The sequence below is a fragment of the Danio aesculapii genome, chromosome 8, assembly GCF_903798145.1.
Source record: "Danio aesculapii chromosome 8, fDanAes4.1, whole genome shotgun sequence".
Taxonomy (NCBI): Eukaryota; Metazoa; Chordata; class Actinopteri; order Cypriniformes; family Danionidae; genus Danio; species Danio aesculapii.
Genome location: NC_079442.1, coordinates 281,218 through 301,217, shown reverse-complemented (window position 1 = coordinate 301,217; position 20,000 = coordinate 281,218). Strand labels below are relative to the sequence as shown.

The window sequence follows — 20,000 nt, the reverse complement described above, 5'->3', positions numbered from 1 at the left end:
TTGGCGTACACATTAAAACACAACCACTGATTCAGATGGTGTGTGTGTGTGTGTGCGTGTGTGCGTGTGTGTGTGTGTGTGTGTGTGTGTGTTTAAGAATGCATACAGATATCTGAATATTGTGCATGTTCCTCTCTGCAGACAGGAGGCGCTGTAGAGTCAGACATCAGTGTTTCCCTGCCCTTCCTCTCCTCTGGACTCTGTGTGCAGGTAATGCTGTCTGCGTCTCATGAGTGTGTTCACTACACCAGTCCTGCACACTGATGTGTTCCTCCACATGCACTTTATATAGTGTTTATGTAGACATTAGTGGAGTTAGAAGAGGATCCATACTAAATAAATGTGTGTGTACTGTATTTGTCCTCTAATAAGTTCAGCTTTAGTGAGCAGAAGAGACTTTCAGAAACACTGAGAAACCCTCCCTGATCTTCTGAAGTGTAGTGCACTAGTGTTTTAATCTGATAGTGTACTAGTGTTCCAAACTGGTACTGTTCTGTTGTCTTAGTGTACTAGGGTTCTAGTGTGCTAGTGTTCCAAACTGGTACTGTTCTGTTGTCCTAGTGTACTAGTGTTCTAGTGTGCTAGTGTTCCATACTGGTACTGTTCTGTTGTCCTAGTGTACTAGTGTTCTAGTGTGCTAGTGTTCCATACTGGTACTGTTCTGTTGTCCTAGTGTACTAGTGTTCTAGTGTGCTAGTGTTCCATACTGGTACTGTTCTGTTGTCCTAGTGTACTAGTGTTCTAGTGTGCTACGGTTCCAAACTGGTACTGTTCTGTTGTCCTAGTGTACTAGTGTGCTAGTGTGCTAGTGTTCCAAACTGGTACTGTTCTGTTGTCCTAGTGTACTAGTGTGCTAGTGTGCTAGTGTTCCATACTGGTACTGTTCTGTTGTCCTAGTGTACTAGTGTTCTAGTGTGCTAGTGTTCCATACTGGTACTGTTCTGTTGTCCTAGTGTACTAGTGTTCTAGTGTGCTAGTGTTCCATACTGGTACTGTTCTGTTGTCCTAGTGTACTAGTGTTCTAGTGTGCTACGGTTCCAAACTGGTACTGTTCTGTTGTCCTAGTGTACTAGTGTGCTAGTGTGCGAGTGTTATGTTCTGGTTTTCTAATGATCTAGTGTACTAGTGTTCCAGTGTTCTAGTATTCAAGCTCAGTAGTGTTTTATTCTTGTGTCCTAGTGTTCTAGTGTGCACTTTTCCTAGTGTTCTTTTGTGATAGTGATCTAGCGTTGTGCTACTGTTCTTCGGGTCTCCTGTGTTAGTTATATTTGGTTAGTGTTCTGTTTTAGTTTACTAGTGTGTTAGTGTTCTATTGTCCTAGTGTACTGTTGTTCTAGTGTATTAGTGCTCTAGTGGTCTAGTGTTGTGCTAGTGTGTGAGTGTGATCTCATTTGCTCGTGTGTGTGTGTGTGTGTGTGTGTGTAGGTTTGGCGTGTGGATCTTCATGGTCGGCGGATCATCTGTCCTGACTGTAAGTACTGTAGAATGATCAGTAAGGAACACACACACACACACACACACACTCTCTAACTCAGACTCTGGTGTGTTTCAGTGGTGCACCGCCGCTGGGGTCTCCTGCTGGGCTCTGCTGTGGTTCTGCTGCTGCTGCTGTTCTGTGTCACACTCCACCTGCTGGACAGGAGCAGATCAGGTCAGACATCCAGCAGTAGACAAACTGTGTGTGTGTGTGTCTTTGAGTGTGTTTGTGCATGTGTGCATGCAAGTGTGTGTCAATGTGTGTGTGGGTGTGCATGCGTGCATGTCTATGTGTGCGTGTGTGCGTGTGTGTGTACATGCGTGCATGTCTATGTGTGTTGAACACTAAAGTAGATATTTTGAAGAATGCTGGAAACCTGTAACCATTGACTTTGTATTATTTTTCCTACTATGTAAGTCAATGGGTGACTCAGTGGCGCAGTAGGTAGTGCTGTCGCCTCACAGCAAGAAGGTCTCTGGTTTGAGTCCCGGCTGGGTCAGTTGGTGTTTCTGTGTGGAGTTTGCATGTTCTCCCCGTGTTGGTGTGGGTTTCCTCCGGGTGCTCCGGTTTCCCCCACAGTCCAAACACATGCGCTATAGGGGAACTGATCAACTAAACTGGCCGTAGTGTATGAGTGTGAATGAGTGTGTGTGGATGTTTCCCAAAGATGGGTTGCAGCTGGAAGGCATTCACTGCGTAAAGCATGTGCTGGATAAGTTGGCGGTTCATTCCGCTGTGGCGACCCCTGATTAATAAAGGGACTAAGCCGAAAAGAAAATGAATGAATGTAAGTCAATGTCTACAGGTTTCAGCATTCTTCAAAATATCTTCTTTAGTGTTCAACAGAAGAAACTCATAAAGGTTTGGACCTCTCTTAGAGAGTAAATAGTGAGAACATGAGTGTTCCTTTGGCTGACCTGTGCTCTGAAGTCAATAGTTCCTCCAACAGTGTTTGCTGAACACTTCAGAGGAACAGCGTCAGTGTTTATCTACAGTGTGTTCAGCAGAAGAGACAAACTGATGAAGACAGAGATACAAACACAGACACTGCGCACGCTCCCAGCGCTGTCTATTACCGTCACTACCTACTGAACACAGATTTACACACACCTCTATATCTCTACATGATTAGAGTAATGCTGATAAAGCAGTCACTGAAGCAGACGGTTAGTTCAGGTGTCCACCGCAGCATTTCTACCTGAGGCAAGCGGATATCTTCATCAGCTTTCAGCAGGTGCTTGTAAAAGTGTCAGGAAACCCCCCTCAGTGTCTGTTTCTCACAGTTGAGGAGAGTTCAGCTGTGAGTCGAACACATAACACACTCATCACTGTCACTGTACAGACCAGCCGTCCAATCACAGCGCAGAGGGACAGTTCACACATTACTGTCAACACAACCACAGCGACGTGTAGACATGTGTGTGTGTTCATGTACATCTGTGCAGCAGAGGAGGTCCTACAGGAAGAGCTGCTGGTGGTGAAGGGGTGGAGCTACTGCTAAAGAAGGGAGGGGGGCTGAAATGGAAGGAGTTGCTGATGAAGGGGAGGAGCTGCTGATAAAGGGGAGGTCTTACTTATGAAAGGATGAAGCTGCTGATGAAGGGGAGGAGTTACTGATTAAGGGGAGGAGCTGGTGGTGAAAGGGAGGAGCTGGTGGTGAAGGAGTTGAGCTACTGCTAAAGAAGGGAGGGGTGCTGATAAAGGGGAGGTGTTACTGATGAAGGGGATGGTCTGGTGGTAAAGGGGTGGAGCTGCTGAAGAAGGGAGAAATTACTTAATGATAGGGAGGAGCTGGAGGTGAAGGGGTGGAGCTACTGATGAAGAAGACGGGTGCTGAAGAAGGAAGGAGTTACTGATAAAGAAGAGGTGTTACTTATGAAGGGGAGGAGCTGCTGATAAAGAGGAGGAGTTACTTATGAAAGGGTGGAGCTGCTGGTGAAAGGGAGGAGTTACTAATGAAGGGGAGGAGCTGGTGTAAAGGTGGATCTGCTGAGGAAGGGAAGAGTTACCGATGAATAAGGGAGGAGTTACTGAGGGAGCTTCTGGTGAAGTGGAGGAGCTACTGTTAAGGGGAGGGGTTACTTATAAAAGGGTGGAGCTACTGTTGAATGGGAGGACTTACTGATAAAGAGGAGGAGCTGGTGGTGAAGGGGTGGGGCTGCTAAAGAAGGGAGGTGTAACTGATGAATGGGAGGAGCTGCCGATAAAGAGAGGAATCACTGATAAAGAGGAGGGGCTAGTGGTGAAGGGGAGGAGCTAATGATGAAGATGGGGGAAGTACTTATGAAGGGCATGAGCTGCTGATAAAGGGGAGGGGTTATTACAGGATCAGTGTATTAATGCTGCTGTGCTGTGTGTGGTCTCTCTGCAGTGTTGCGCGGGTCCGAGCGCCGGCCGCTGCTGTTGGTCTGCTCCTCCAGTGATGCGCAGCATGTCTCTGCCGTCTGCAGTTTAGCCTCTGGCCTGCAGGGGGAGCTGTGCATGGATGTGCGGCTGGCGCAGTGGGGGCAGTGCTGCCCGCAGTCGTCTCTGGCTCAGCTAGGACCCGTCCCGTGGCTGTACGGCCAGACCCAGAGCGTGCAGAGGGCCGGCGGGCTGGTGCTGATCGCCTGGAGCCCTGAAGCACAGCAGGAGTACCACAGATGGAGGAGGAACGCTGCTGAAGAAGAGAAACCGGCGGAGGCGTCCTCCATTACGGCTCCAGAGGCGTCCTCCATTACGGCTCCAGTGTTCAGAGCGGCGCTGTCCTGTCTGTGGACGGGGATACACAGTGATGCCCGCGGACGGGGATTTGGATTAGTTTGCTTTCAGACTCTCGATAACAACAGCTGCATCCCGAAGCCACTGCGCTGTGTGCCGAAGTTCTGCCTCCCGAAGGATCTGCCCAGTTTAATCCACCAGCTGAGCGCGGCAGGGGATGGAGCCGGGCGCTGCTGGACCCGTCTGCTGTCCAAAGTGCTGTCGTTTTCTGCATCACGAAAACTGGCTCCGAGACTGGAGGCGGCGCTGTCAGTGCGGGACCCGCTCATCCTCCAGACCCCACAGAAGAGAGCAAACACACGCGGGAAACACAGACGCAGAAGTAGAGCTGGATCTGTGTGTTCATGCCAAAAGCAGAGCTCAGAGTCAAACCCCGCTCCACATCTGCCATCATAGAGGCTCACAGTCAGGAACTCTCTGGTGGTGCATTATGGGATAGTGAAGCATAAGGATGTGCACTTCAGAATCTCAGCAGCAGCACCAGTAGGTCATTCAGGTACTTCTCACATACTGTTTAACAATACTGTGAATTCAGACATACTACTGCGCTCACTATAGAGTAAGGAAGTCAGCAGGGTCTGCATCTCAGTTGTCAGTATACAGCCTTTAGGCATACTGTGGTGTTGTTGTGTTGCAGTAATGACAGATCTTACTTTATAGAGCGCTACTTCATCAGCAGTCATTAAAGGTGCTAATTAAAGGTCATGTGACATTAAAATAAACTTATTTTAGATGGTAATATCAGTATGTTAGTAATCTAGAAGCCAGTGTTCTCAATAAACTGACAGAATTAGCATTTTGAAGATGTAAACATCTACAGTTTGCAGTTTGTCTCTTCCTCCTAAATGCATCAGGGATCTTTCTGTCGTCACCTCATACTTCAGTTTCTCATCAAGTTTTCTGACCAATCAAATGCTCTCTAGTGTCTGACTTCCCCGCCCCCTTCTTCTCATTGGCTGTTTATTTGATGCTCTTGAGCTCAACCACTCTGGCAGAGCTGTGAGAAAAACAACATGCTATTGGCTGATTTTTTATAAAGGGGAGGGGCTAGTCTATGCCCTGCCCTCTTGTCATGTTTTAGTTGAGATTACCTCAAACGTCCAGTACAATCGCACATTTCAAAGCACTTCACTGGAGCTTTAAGGTTGACTGACTCTCCACACAGCAAGCAACTCCTCTACGCTTCTCAGGTGTGCCGTTCTGCTGGTTTAATATGTGACATGCCTCAGACAGTTATACTCACTCACTTGCAGTATTTTTTGGGTTGCCAGGTATGCATTTCATGATCAGCGTCCACTAAGAAATCATCCAGTTCACATTTTGTGCACATTTACGTCCCGCTCACTTTTAGAGACTGACTGTTTAGAATCAGGTGATTAAGAATAATATGAACGTAAGCTTTTGGATCTCATACAGCTGTCCCCACCTCTTTTAAAATGTCCGCTACGCCCCTGGGTGAGAGTAATGAAGAAACTATAAAAAACAGATCTAACATAGACTCTTCTCTTCTTCTCCAATAAATGTGTCTTTAGTAAAGAATTTAGAAATGCAAATCAAGACAGAAATATTGAGGAGAAGGTTTTGTTTGCAGGCTTCACACAGTGTTTGAGTCTTTGTGTTGTCACTCCTCATTGCACTGCAAATATGCTTTCCTTACTTGGAGTTTAAGTGAGATTTTCCTTCAAATTTTTGAGTTTTACCTTAACACAAGCCTAACATTCTGCCAGTGGGGTCATTAAAGTGTTTAGTTTTAAAACCAGACTATTTTACGATTATTTACAAGTTTTTTTAGGGTTGCCAGGTATGCACTCCAGCATCAATGTCCACTAAGAAATGATTCTGCTCACATTTTGTGCATGTGAGGAAAACAAACATTTTGAGCACATTACTGACGCATCCCCAAATAAAACTAACCGCATTTCTAAGAGAGCCGGGAAACCTGCAACTCTGGCAACCCCAATTTCCTAGTTTTTATTACGAACGTCTGAAGTATGTGAAGGAACTGAAAAGCCTCTCTGCTGCTCTCTGACGGGTGATAGTAATGAATATATGCTACAGAAGAGACTTCATCTGACAGAAATAAACATCTTTATTAAGGAATATTTGAATATCCAAAATGGAAAACAAGACAACCTGAAAACAAAAAGTTTTGTTGTGTTTTTGCAGGCTTCACACAGTGTTTGAGTCTTTGTGTTGTTACTCCTCATGCTGTTTTCATTGCACTGCAAATATGCTTTCCTTGCTTGGAGTTTAAGTGAGTTTTTCCTTCAAATTTTTGAGTTTTACCTTAACACAAGCCTAACATTCTGCTAGTGTGGTCATTAAAGTGTTTAGTTTTGAAATCAGACTCTTTTATGATTATTTAGCTTAAGGAAAACTTACTTTAATTTTGACTTATTATTTATAAAATCAAAACAAATTTTGAGCTTGTCTAGAAAATGCCCTTTGAGTTCATCTCTTTAGATATTTGGACTTTAAAGAAGCCTAAAACTCTCAGTAAGAACAGCCTTTTCAGCAGTGTGTGTGAGAGATTGTGTTACTTGTTTGTTGTCATTTGTAAGTTGCGTTGTATAAAAGCATTTGCTGAATGTTTGCATGTGAAATAATGTAGTAATGTTAAAAGCATTCATAAGCACTCCTGTAAATAGTCTTCTGAAGGCAGCTGTAAGCACATGTGTTGGCTGTAGAAATGTGAATATATTTGAACATTATATTTTTGTATCAGTATAGTGTAAATAAACGTATCACACATCCATTCTCTGTTTATTTTGATCACACGACTGCTGTTCTCTGCATGTCCTTGTAAAACTCGAATGATGTAAAGCAGGCTTCATGTGGTCACTTTGATGTTATGTTATCTTTCTTTCCTCAACAGTTTGACCAACAGTAAAATGAATGCAAATGACTCTGTGTAGCGGGATAAGCATGTTTACGAGTTTGACAGAGTATCCAGGTAAGATTCAGCCGTGATCTCTTACTGCAGGTAGAAAAAAAGGTTTTGTCTTGTTTCCTTGTTTCCAAATAGCTAAAACTTCAAATAAAGAATATATTTATATTTCTTCTTCTGGAGAAAGTCTTATTTGTTTTATTTCAGCTAGAATAAAAGCAGTTTTTATTGTTTTAAACATTTAAAGGTCAATATTATTAGCCCCTTTAAGCAAAATTTTTTCCAATAGTCTCCAGATCTAACCATCCTTATACTAGCCTAATTCCCCTAACCTGCCTAGTTAACCTAATTAACCTAGTGAAGCCTTTAAATGCCACTTTAAGCTGAATACTAGTGTCTTGAAGAATATCTAGTCTAATATTATTTACTGTCATCATGACAAAGAGAAAATAAATCAGTTATTAGAGATGAGTTATTAACACTATTATGATTAGAAATGTGCTGGAGAAATCTGCTCTCCGTTAAACAGAACTTTTATATATTGTATTTTATATATTTTATAACTGTATACATTCTCTTGTTTACAGAAATAATGAGTCTAAATGAAGAGTTTTTTTTCTTAAAACAAAATAATCAGCCAATAGGGGAGATCAATCTTGTGTATGAAACATTATTCTCTTCTCTCATTGGCAGATTATTCTGCTTGTTTTAAAAAACTCACTTCATTTTGACTCTATTTCTGAAAACAAGAATATTTTGCTATTTACACTAGAAACAAGACAAAAAACAGGTGCAAATTAGTTTTTTTTATATGTAAATAAAAATATATAGTATTTAGATTTAATGTGGAAATATGTAACTACACTGCGGTAAAATTGTGCCAATTAAATGATCGAGTTTCACTGCAGAGGTAAATCAGCCAATCAGCTGTTCCAGCGATTGACGGTAGCTCCGCCCATTTGAAGAAGTGACAGTTGACGCGTGAACTTGAACACTATGTTATGGAGAGAGTTGGAAACAAATAATATTATTAGATAGACAAACACACACATACGATAAATAAACTATTTTTTTCATGTTAAAAGGAGTGTGAAAGCGATGCTAGAAATTTCTATTTTAGAAACGGTTTCTATTTCATCGTAGGAAAACAACAGCATGATCGCCTCAGGTACAGATTATGTGCTTTATTCAGTGATAAATGCCACCGATGTGAGTTCAAGCACTGTTTTACCTGACATTTACTGAAAGCAGCGGCAGATAAACTCCTCAGATCTGGAAAATAAAACAACAACTAGCAAACAGTTTGGAAATGAATGGCAGTTATGTAAGTCTCGACCCAGCCCATGCACATTTAATAATGATTCAATTGCTTTAATATGTAGTAATTAGATAATAACCCTTGCTATTTCGTTGGGAGTGCATGGATGATATTTAAAAGAATAGTTTTTTAATAATGTTGCTGACACATTGCGTAAGATTCTGATAGTATGATAACCTTGCAAATGATTTCACCCTAATGTGATTACTGCTCTGAAACATTCTTTATAAATGTCTGGGTAAAAATCAAACCCTTTTCCCTATTTGAACACAATATACTTTATTTTGAGAAACATTTCAAATATGTTGGAGCAGTAAACACGTCTTAATAACAATAATTCATTGATTCATCTGCTGTCTTCATTAGTCTCTTAAACACTGATTTCTCTACCATTTAAAACAGCATCTTTGGAGATCTTTTCTGCTGGAGATACTGTTGTCCTGAAAAGTTAAAACGTTTAAAAATGCCTACATATACCTTAGGAACCGTATTACAGAAAAGTTTAGCGCTTTTAAAACCTTGACTTCCCAAACTGCGGTATACCTTGATGTCAATATGCCTAGTTGCTTGTTGCTGGAGTCTTGTGGTGTTGTGTATTAGGAGACGGTGTCAGAAGTGTTGTGTTGTAGGACAGTGATGTTGTTGCTTGTAACCAAGTGCATTTGTAAATATGTTTTAGGAATAAATCTTCCATAACAGAACTGTTTCCATTAGGAGCTCAGCTTATTTTATCAAATGTGATTTGCTGGAGATGGTGATCCACCCTTACCCCCCTCCACCCTTTTTGTTATTATAATTCTTTCAATAATTAGCATGTTCTGTTCGTTTGTGGTGTCGATTTGGATTGGATTAAGTGTAATGTTATGGTTTTTTACATAATTTCCATTATTGTTCCATTATTATATAATGTACTATATTTCCAATGTCATGTACTTACTGTTATTCAAGTATCTGCTATATATATATATATATATATATATATATATATATATATATATATATATATATATATATATAAATTGATCAAATATATTTATCTAATTTATAGCAGGTTTACATGGTGAAATGCTGGAGAACGGGTTTCTTCAACCGCCTGACATTTCCACACCTGGATGAGCAATAACACTAAGCTGGAGGTTATGCAAAACATCAGAAAACTCTCATTTTATCAAGCGCATTCATGCACTCAGAAACTGCACAACACTGCAGAGACAGAAAACACACACACACACACACACACACACACACACACACACACAAACACACACCAGCGACAATTTTCATGAAATATGCATTTACAAAATGGCTGCTGCAGGGTATCTAACCACATGTTGACGATCATGCTGTGGGCTACTCACAAATTTAATAGATTAATCCATTTATTTTCAGGTTTTTAGCACACCAGTGATGCCAACTAAACACTTCATATGAAATCATGAGATAAAATGACATTTCTGATCATAAAGTAATTATAGTGGATTTACTTTCTCTTCAAAAGTTGTGACCAAAGTCATTTTTATTAGACAAATAATACATTTGTTGTTAAATGGGAACACTGATGACTCCTTTATTGTTCATTTTAAGAACAATAAAGAATAAATCATCTTTCATTATGATTATTAAGCTAACCTATAAGTGGATTTAACATAATGCAAAGAAATAAAAGTCTAAAATGATAATGAACTGGCTAGTTTCAGCTCATTTTATCCAACAAATGTGAACAAGCAGCAGAATAGTGTTTTTAAGTGAATATCAAGACACAATCAGTTTAAGGTGTATAAAACTGGGCACATTTCAGCGCAGGAATCTTCATGTTGCTGGTATTTTTAGAGTTCAGCTGGAAGCTCTTCTGCGTAGATTCACTAGCGCTGCTGCTTATGTGGAATCTGACATTCATTATAGGGTTCTGGAAGAGCTCATCAAGTGTTAACACCGACATGACAACATTCACAACCTATTGTCCCTAAATACACACAAACATTAGTCTTTAGAGATGTCTTAATATTACTTGTGTTATTATTTAAAACAGATTTATAAAAGTTTCTGAATAATCAACAGGATTATCTTGGAGATGTAAAAGGCAGTAATGTAGATAGGCCTGTCACCATGTCTGTTTCTTGCTATTAGGCATAGGACGATAACCGGTTGAAAGGTATACCGTCAAAGTTTTAAAACATGCAAAACTTCCTAAGGTATGTGTAAGATTTATTTTAAATGTTCTTTTTTATTTAGGACAACAGTATCTTTAATAGAAAATATATTAAAGATGCTGTTTTAAATTGTAAAGAAATCAGTGTTTCTGAAACTAATGAAGACAGCAGACGTCAATGATTCACTTGAATTATTCAGCCTGACATGTTTACTGCTCCAAAATATTATAAACGTTTCTCAAAATAAAATATCTTGTGTTCAAAGGGGAAAAGCTTTGAGTTATTTACTCAGGTGTAAGAATATATTTTAGAGCAGTGATCACAATACTGTGAAACCGGGATATTTCTATCCAAGATTATCATACCGTCAGAATCCTATACCGGCCCATGCTGTAGGATATATTGCACCAAAATATATTGAGATTAATGATTTTATTGTCATTTTAAGAGCATTTCTGCCCCTCATTATATACTGCCAGAATGACAATAGAATATCATCATAATGCAGGCACACTCTTAACACATCATGTTTCATTCTTAGGAATATTTCCCGAAGTTTCACAAACTAATTTCGAGAGGAGCACGTGATATGATTGACTGCAGCTGGCCACTCATCTACATGCATTAGTTAGCCAATCAGATTAATCCCAACTCACTATAAGTAGCCTAGCTAGAACTACTTCCTTATCTTGGTTTTTCCAAAGAAACCCCCCATCCACCCCTTCTCCTCCTTTCTTTCTTTACCACGGGGAGCTCTCGAGAACCACCTGATCTCATACTCCCCTCACAGGCTCTATGGACCAGGCGGGAGCCCTGGGCTCAACTATCTCCGAGCTCAGGGTTCTCTCCCGGGACAGCATGCCAAACCTGCTAACAGTTGTCAAACAATATCTAAGTGTGAACTCTTGAAATGTAATTATAGTCATTTTAACAGTTTATTAATGAGGCACTGGAATCAGAATGTGAAAACGCATATCCTAAATAAATTACAATAAATGATAACAAAGAAATGCAAGGTAAAATGTAAAAGAGGCTGTGATATCTGCTGCCAAATCTGTTTTCAGCTGTCAAATCAAATTACTTTGTCACATCATCATCAGCAGCAGCACGTGTACTATGATGAGTGAAAAGCTTAGGTGCTGGCTCCAAAATACAACAACAAGATACTATTAGCAATGTTGACAGTGATATATATGTAAACGACAATAAACACATGTCAGACACCCACATGAAAACATACTATAGTCATTTATTGTAAATACTACAGTGTTCTTAACCACACTGATACCTCCAATACAGATAGAGATGCTGCACAATCAGCTGAAATGTTGCTATGGTGTTTATGTATAGGTGATGTATATTGCATCACTAAATATGGCTGAGCTCATGTCCATGTGTTGTCTGATAAGTCCGTATATTGATTATTGAGACAGGCCTTACTGTCGAGTTCAGAGAACAGCAGAGTAAATATTCACATCAGCATTTCCAGTTTTACCTTGAGTACATATTTAGGTCTGCAATTATTGAGTGCTGAACCTGAACTGATGCTTCTTTCTTATTTAAACAGGCGTATTTTTCCTCTTCATCTGTGAAAATCATCTGCCTTTATGTGTTCAAGCAGAACCTGCAGCAGAAATGATTGTTTTACACGATAAACACTGGAGGAATGAATCCAGTGCGCCGCACGCAGCTCTAAGATGTAACACGAGTGTCTGTGGGATTTGCATGAAACCCATAGAGTGCGTGACAAACACAACGCGCATGCAAAGCACACAATAAACACGCCGATCTTCCTCCACGCATCCAAAACACACCGCCAGACCGTTGCACACAATGAAAATAATGTTCTTTAACTACTGTACTGTGAAGAACGCCAGTCAAAACAATTCTGTCTCATCGTCTGCCCGTCATTGGGGTTTCAGCTCGTGCACACTGCTCATTACTCCATACAATTAGGCAAAATCATCGATCTCTGCTCAAAATTGGGCAGAATGAGATGCAAACATCTGGTGTTGTTGACTAGATAATGTGCTGATCTAAATATACATCAGCCAATGCTGAAGGAGCAAAACATCCATCTATAGGGGACACTTTGTGTGTGTGTGTGTGTGCGTGTGTGTGTGTGTGTGTGCTTGTGTATTTATGTGTATGTAAGCTTTCTTGTGCTTGTGTTCAATTTTAAAAAATACTCAGAAATGATTTGATGGTAAAGAAATGTTCTTTTAAATTATTCCATCAGGGCTGCAGTCAGTGAAAGATGTGAACGGGTTCGTCTTCAACTGGGTCTCGACCCTGCTATCATGCAAATCTTTATATCCTGTGAAAAGAAGTGAAAAGTGACACCGTCTTTCCTCCTGTTTCCATTATTCCACATCTGAAACAAACAACTTCTGATCTCTCCATCTTTTCTGCAAACACTGGCTCTTGTTCACTAAACACACACACACACACACACACACACACACACACTGATGTTTAAATGTGCATGTGAATGTTCATTCATTCATTCATTTTTTTTTCGGCGTAGTCCCTTTATTCATCAGGGGTATTCATCACACACTCATTCACACTCATACACTACAGACAATTTAGCTTACCCAAGTCCCCTATAGCGCATGTGTTTGAACTGTGGGGGACTCCGGAGCACCCAGAGGAAACCCAGGAAACACGGGGAGAACATGCAAACTCCTCACAGAAATGCCAACTGACCCAGCCGGGACTCGAACCAGCGACCTTCTTGAGGTGAGACGACAGCGCTACCCACTGCACCACATAAATCATGATTTATCAAAAACAAATTTTATTCTAAATGTACCAAAATATTGAAGAATAACTTGTAGATCCAGCAGGTTCTGTTCTCTCAGAATAAAGCTAGACATGTTTATTAGCACTGTTGTATAAGACTGAAGGGATTATTCTGCAGTAACCACCGGCTGGATGTACTTTATCCTGATTACTACTCTGCTACTGGACACAGAACATGAAAGTAAACACAAAACTGTTCTGAGCCATAATAGCTCATTCATTCTTTATGCATTGCTTATTCATCTAGTTTGTGATTGAGATCAAGCTGCTTTTATAATCGCACATGGATGATTTTTTGAATATTTGAGTTTGGATAACTTGTTCCTTGTAGTTTAATATGCTACTTTGAATATGGTGTCTGAAAGGGCATGTAAGTCTGCCTTCAAAACAACATGAACACTACTTCACTGACTCTAAACAATATTGTACTTTTATAGTCATTGGCTGATAATATGATTTCACTGTTTATAATTTACAAAGAATGCATTTCTGAAATTATATTGTTAAGGAGAAAGTCTGAAAGTGCGAATATTAAACCAACTTTACCCCAATTAATTCCATTTTTGCCATTGTGTTGGCATGTTAACACTGAGAGATCCTGATAGAATAAGTCCCAAAAGACACTAGAACATATTTGGGTTATTGGTTTTATTATTGAAGATATAGGTTTATAGATATAAATCATTTAAACCAAATACTAAACATTTAGCATTACCAAAAGAAAAGTCAATGACTTTAGACACCAGATGTACCCGCGATTATAGAATCACCCCTAGAATATGTCATTTAGATGTTTGTAGTTTAAAGTGTTAATGCAGCAGACCCTTTAAACACATTTATCAGATCAGTATCCAGAGCTTCAGAAGCGTGTTTTGACATGTTGCTCATGTTTTACTACATTGTTATGAAGGTGCTGTATATCACATTCATGACATTTCTTTCTTTAATTTTAACTTTCTCATTTCCAAAGTTAAAATGATTAAAGTCTACATGATATTTTTTATATTCCTTTTCAAATTAATTAAAGATATGGCTAGACAGGATTCAGCTGGGGGGGGGGGGGGGGGGGGGGGGTTAATTCGTATTTATTTGCATTACCCCTCAATTGTATTTTGTTAATGTCTACCACTACCCTCACAGTAATGTAAAAACAGTAATCCCATCAAACAATTTTGTGTTAAATAGATGTCTAAATAGACATCTAAACGTAGACAGCTTGGCTAAAACAAGGCTAAACTTGGGCTGTCAGTGAAAATCCAATAGACATCCATGAATAGCCTGAAGCTAGACTAGTCCTCATTTCATTCATTTCTTTTTATTTGATGACTAGTTTTGACCTATTAGATTTTCACTGACAGCCCAAATTTAGCCTTGTTTTAGCTATGACAACTATGTTCAATCTTTTAAAAACAAACAAAAAAAAAAGCTTTCTGGGATCATACAGAGTAGCCTAAATTCATATTAAATTAAGTATAAGTATATTAACATATAACCCAACAATAACCGTAATGTAAAAATATACTGTATTATTCATATTATTTATTAAATTACCCATAACCCAAACTTCACATGTAAAAATATGAATTACTGTTGAAAGGTGTCACAAAAATAATACTATATATATTAAGGCGAGCATCCGCAGCTGTATCCCTTCTAGACTTCATTAATATCATCGTCAGTGGCTGATACTGTATTATCGTCATCATATCTCCGTGGGTGTTTAGAGGCAGTGCTAGTCGAACGGCAGGCTAATGTGTGCATGTGTGTGTGACAGGAGTGTGTGTTTGCTGGTGATGAAGCTCTGGGTGGAGCAGAACACATTTGTTATTCAAACATTTCCCAGTAAAACAGAGTTTCCTCCTGTCCGTGTCACAGATCCAGGAGAAGCCGGTAAGTCTGACTTCAGCTATTAACACACACTGAGGAAACAGCGGACACAAGCGAACACAACCGAAACAGCGGACACTAACGCAACTAATCCAGCTAATAAAAACCAAACAAAAATAACCAAAACAGCGGAGACAAATGAACATAACTAAATTAGCTCTTACAAACTGACACAACTAAAAATTAACACAAACTAACGTTACCACAAGTAAAACGGCTAACACGAACGAACACAACTAAACCAGCGAATACTAACACAACTAAAACAGTTTATAGACTTCTAAACGACTATAAAACATTACAGTCTAAAACAGTAAATATAAAGTAAATCAGGCAATACAAACTAACCCAACTAAAACAGCTAATAAAATTTCAGAAACTAAATAAATCAATATAAATGAAATCAGGCGATACCAAATAAATCAGCTAAACTCAAACTAACACATCTAAAAACCTCAGCCGTTACTAGCCTACGGTTTAACGTTACTGTAAGTGCATTAAATTATTGATTTTGTTTAATGTACCACAGTTATAAGATATATTAAGTTATATTGTATTCTCTCTGGGTGTATGAGTGTTTCCCAGTACTGGGTTGCAGCTGGAATAGTTGGCGGTTCATTCCGCTGTGGCGACCCCTGATAAATGAAAGACTAAGCCGGAAGAAAATGAATGAATGTGTTCTCTCCCTTACGTCAGTCACTATAAATTAAACAAGACAGAACACACGTGTGTAAGTTTTGTCAGTAGCCTTTCTGTAAAAATAAATTCAGCTAAATTATTGTACTGAACGCCAAAGTCTGAATGTGCAAATATAAATCCAACTTTCCCTCAGTCCGTTATTTATATATTTACTAAGATGAACAAACAATAAACAATACATTTATTACAGTATTCATATTTGCTAGCGGTAGTTAATGAAAATAAAATGAGAAACTCACAGAACTTTGGGCTTTAATAATGCATAAGTAGCTTTATTAACTCTGATGATCAATAAATGCTGTACAGGATTGTTCATACATTAATATGTTAACTGACAGTGCATTATTGTAAACCTGTTGTTGTTGTTAGTATAAATCAGTAGCCACAGTTAGACCGTTGTGTTTGTGTAACTGTGGTGAAACTAATAATAATCATTATGGAAAAGACACGGTTTAGTTGTGACACTTTCACTAGGCTGCATGGATGAATTAAACACAAATCCCTCCAGCCCTCAGCGTTTGAATGTGAACGCATGCTTGATTTATCCTCCGTATAAACATTCTAAATTCTGCTCTGTGACATGTAAATATTCAGTAAAGTCCATTTAAATTAAACGCTTAGTTCTATACAACAGTACCCAGCAAACATTGTTTTTAAAAGATGTTTAATAGATGTTTAATAGATGTTTAATAGATGTTTAAACATAGTCAGCTTTGCTAAAACAAGACTAAACTTGGGCTGTCAGTGAAAATCTAATAGACATCTAAGAATAGCCCAAAACTAGACTAGTCCTCAAACAGACCGATTAGACAGACTCTATATGTGTAGTCAGTCATTTCTGTTTGAGGACTAGTCTAGTTTTGGGCTATTCTTAGATGTCTATTAGATTTTCACTGACAGCCCAAGTTTAGTCTTGTTTTAGCAAAGCTGTCTACGTTTAGACGTCTATTAGACACAAAATAGTTTGCTGGATAATGCAATAAAATTACAGTAAAATACAGTTATTTTGGATTATTTCTCTACTTGAGTGTTGAGTTGTGTTGTTTTGGGATTAAATGTGTGTGTAGAATCATGTGCGGCGTTAATGTGCTGATGCGACTGTTCAGGATGTGTGTGTTCATGATATAAATGTGTGTTAATGTCTGTTTTTAAGATAACGACAACAATATTCCTCATTATCTCTCTCTCACTTTCTCTCTGTGTGTGTGCCTATGTGTGTGCGTGTGCCTGTTACTATGTGTGTGTGCTGTCTCTATGTGTGTGCGTGTGTCTGTGTGTCTTTCTTTGTGTATTTGTGTCTGTCTCTATGTGTGTCTTTCTTTGTGTATGTCTGTATGTGTGTGTGTGTCTGTCTGTCTATAAATGTGTGTGTGTCTATCTGTGTGTATTTTTGTGTACCTCTATGTGTATGTATGTGTGTGTGACTCTATCTATTTGTGGGTGTGTGTTTGTGATGGTCTATGCGTGTTTGTCTCTGTATGTGTGTGTGTGTGTGTATGTGTCTGTATCTATTTGTGTGTGTGTTTGTCTATGCATGTTTGTCGCTATGCGTATGCATCTGTGTGGATGTGTCTGTATCTATTTGTGTGTGTGTGTGTGTGTGTGTCTATCTCTCTGTGTGTTTGTATATGTCCGTTTTTGTCTATGTGTGTGTGTGTGTGTCTCAGTGTGTTGAGCAGAGATGAGCGTTGTAGTCCGCTAAGGAGTCTTGTTGTGAACCCGGACAGGATCCATGTGTGTGTGTATCATGAGTGTGTGGACATTGCTGCAGCTGCTGGTGTGTGTGTGTGTGGTGTGTGTCGTCGGTCAGCCGCTGGAGAGAGTGGAGCTGTCGGGCGGTCAGCAGCTCACCTGTGGTCAGGTACAGTCAGAACACACACACACACGCACACACACACACACACACACTGATCAACAGACATTCTTACACTTTCATTTTTCATATATATAAACAGTATGTATGTATCAAATGTGTATAAATACATCACACATTCCCTTAATTCCCATAATATGGCTCAGTGGTGTCGCACAGTGGCCTCACAGCAAGAAGGTTGCTGGTTCGAATCCCGGCTGGGTCAGTTGGCAATTCTGTGTGGAGTTTGCATAAATTGGCCGTAGTTAATGAGTGTGTATTGGTGTTTCCCAGTACTGGGTTGCAGCTGAAAGGGCATCCGCTGTGTAAAACATATGCTGGAATAGTTGGCGGTTCATTCCGCTGTGGTGACTCCTGATTAATAGTAAAACATTGTTAATATACATCATTAGTTTTTTAGTTTAGTAGGGAACAACCAGTCATCAAGATGAGAGTTTGTGTACGTTCTCCTAATTTCCCTTATAGACGTCAAACATGCTCTTACTGTAAATGAAACCAAACACAGGTGAGTTTAACCCCAGATCAGCCATGGTTTTACCGCGGTATTCAGTAGGCCATGAGAAGGCAGCTACTGTGCTATAACACATCAGTGAGTGTTCATGAGGATAACAGTGTGTAGTTTGACATCAACCGTCTGCTTTAAACCTGTTCTCAGTGTGGATCAAACACACTCGCTACTGCTCAGACATGTTTCTACATGAACACGCTTACTGCGAATCTGGCTGTGTGTGTGTGTGTGTGTGTGTATGTGCGCACATTTTTGAGTGGGTGTACATTTTTTTTTAAGTTTAAACTCTTGTTTTATATACAGAGTTGCATGCGGATTTGTTATTTTTCTGTACACACACACACACACACACACACACACACACACAGTTTTCTCATGCAAAACAGTCTCTCGTGACATGCATCTTCATAGCCAATGTTTTTGCATCCTCGTATAACTAATACACTGTTATTTGCTTAATTATGTTGAATGTTGATCTTAATTTAAACACTTATGGTTCATTTACACTATATTTAGCTAATAAACATTAGAAGCCAGTGTTTAAGGTGCAGTATGTAAGTTTAACACCCAGGGGTTGAACGAAGTATTGCATTCCTGGATCAAAACACACACAAGCGCAGGTTGCCAGATTGAAGACCAACAGGAGTGAAATTAATATAAAAGAACCGGCTTCTATTACTCAGAGCTGAACAACAGAACACTGACAGTGATCCGCTCAGGCACAGCTCATGTGCTTTATTCAGTGTTAATAATGTGAGTCTGACAGGACATTTATCACCATGTACTGAAAGCAGCAGCAGATAGTTCAGCTCAGATCTGGAGAATACAATAACCCGTCTGAAACTGAACTCTAGAACTGAGACTCAGAGCAAAGCAACACACATCAGTGATTCAGCATCTACATTTAATCATGTTCAAGAGCTTTAATATGTATTGATTAGATTATAAAGCCGAGCGTTGTGCTGGAGTGCAGTGAGTGCACTATTCTGAGCTTCTGAATGGCTGCAGTTACATTTCTGTGGTGTTTCTAAACTGCTCATCACTGCGCATCTCCTCATGTAGCGTGTTGTTAGGACACACGGTTACAATGAGACCTGCTCAGCTAATGTTTACGCTCGTAATATTAATATTATTAGCTGATTAATAACCTCATGTGGAACTCTGAATCTGCGTCTCATTTCAGAGTCTGCTACTGTCCACCAGAGGGCTCGTTTCAGTCACGGACGCATGCTTAGAGAGCCTTCCTGACTGAATGAATGAAATACGCTGTTTTCCACTATCTGGCAACCCGGGTGCTGAAATATAATTGGCTAAACTGGCAGTGGGCGGAGACAAGAGATCAAAACAAGGACAGATGCTCCGGCACGTAACACACATGATCACAGCAGAATATCTGACTTCAGCATTGTGTTTCAGATAAACAAGAGTGTTCACTGAGCATGTTTCTAAATATCTCCACACACATGATGCTGTTTTTAGAAGAGTCTGAAACTGACTTACAGCATCTTTAAGCGCTATCATGACACGCTGTGTACTGTAAGTACTTAAATATTAAATTAGATGAATACAGTGATTATTTATATTTGATTATTTATTTAATAATTGTTAAATGATGTCTCTGAGAAACACACTCAGC

At 39.6% G+C, this 20,000-nt stretch overlaps 2 protein-coding genes across 2 annotated transcripts in view; both read left to right on the top strand.

The window, feature by feature from the left end:
* The window catches only part of LOC130234267 (interleukin-17 receptor E), an 18,809-nt gene extending 11,817 nt beyond the window's left edge, over positions 1-6,992 (top strand). The window contains exons 14-17 of the mRNA XM_056464542.1: positions 142-210; positions 1,426-1,471; positions 1,553-1,651; positions 3,849-6,992. Of these exons, the coding sequence (XP_056320517.1) occupies positions 142-210; positions 1,426-1,471; positions 1,553-1,651; positions 3,849-4,633 (999 nt within the window). The 3' untranslated portion in view covers positions 4,634-6,992. The remainder of the gene's footprint in view (positions 1-141; positions 211-1,425; positions 1,472-1,552; positions 1,652-3,848) is intronic.
* Positions 6,993-15,160: 8,168 nt separating this feature from the next.
* The window catches only part of wu:fl23c11 (uncharacterized), an 11,920-nt gene continuing 7,080 nt past the window's right edge, over positions 15,161-20,000 (top strand). Inside the window, exons 1-2 of the mRNA XM_056464541.1 lie at positions 15,161-15,287; positions 17,651-17,844. Of these exons, the coding sequence (XP_056320516.1) occupies positions 17,716-17,844 (129 nt within the window). The 5' untranslated portion in view covers positions 15,161-15,287; positions 17,651-17,715. The remainder of the gene's footprint in view (positions 15,288-17,650; positions 17,845-20,000) is intronic.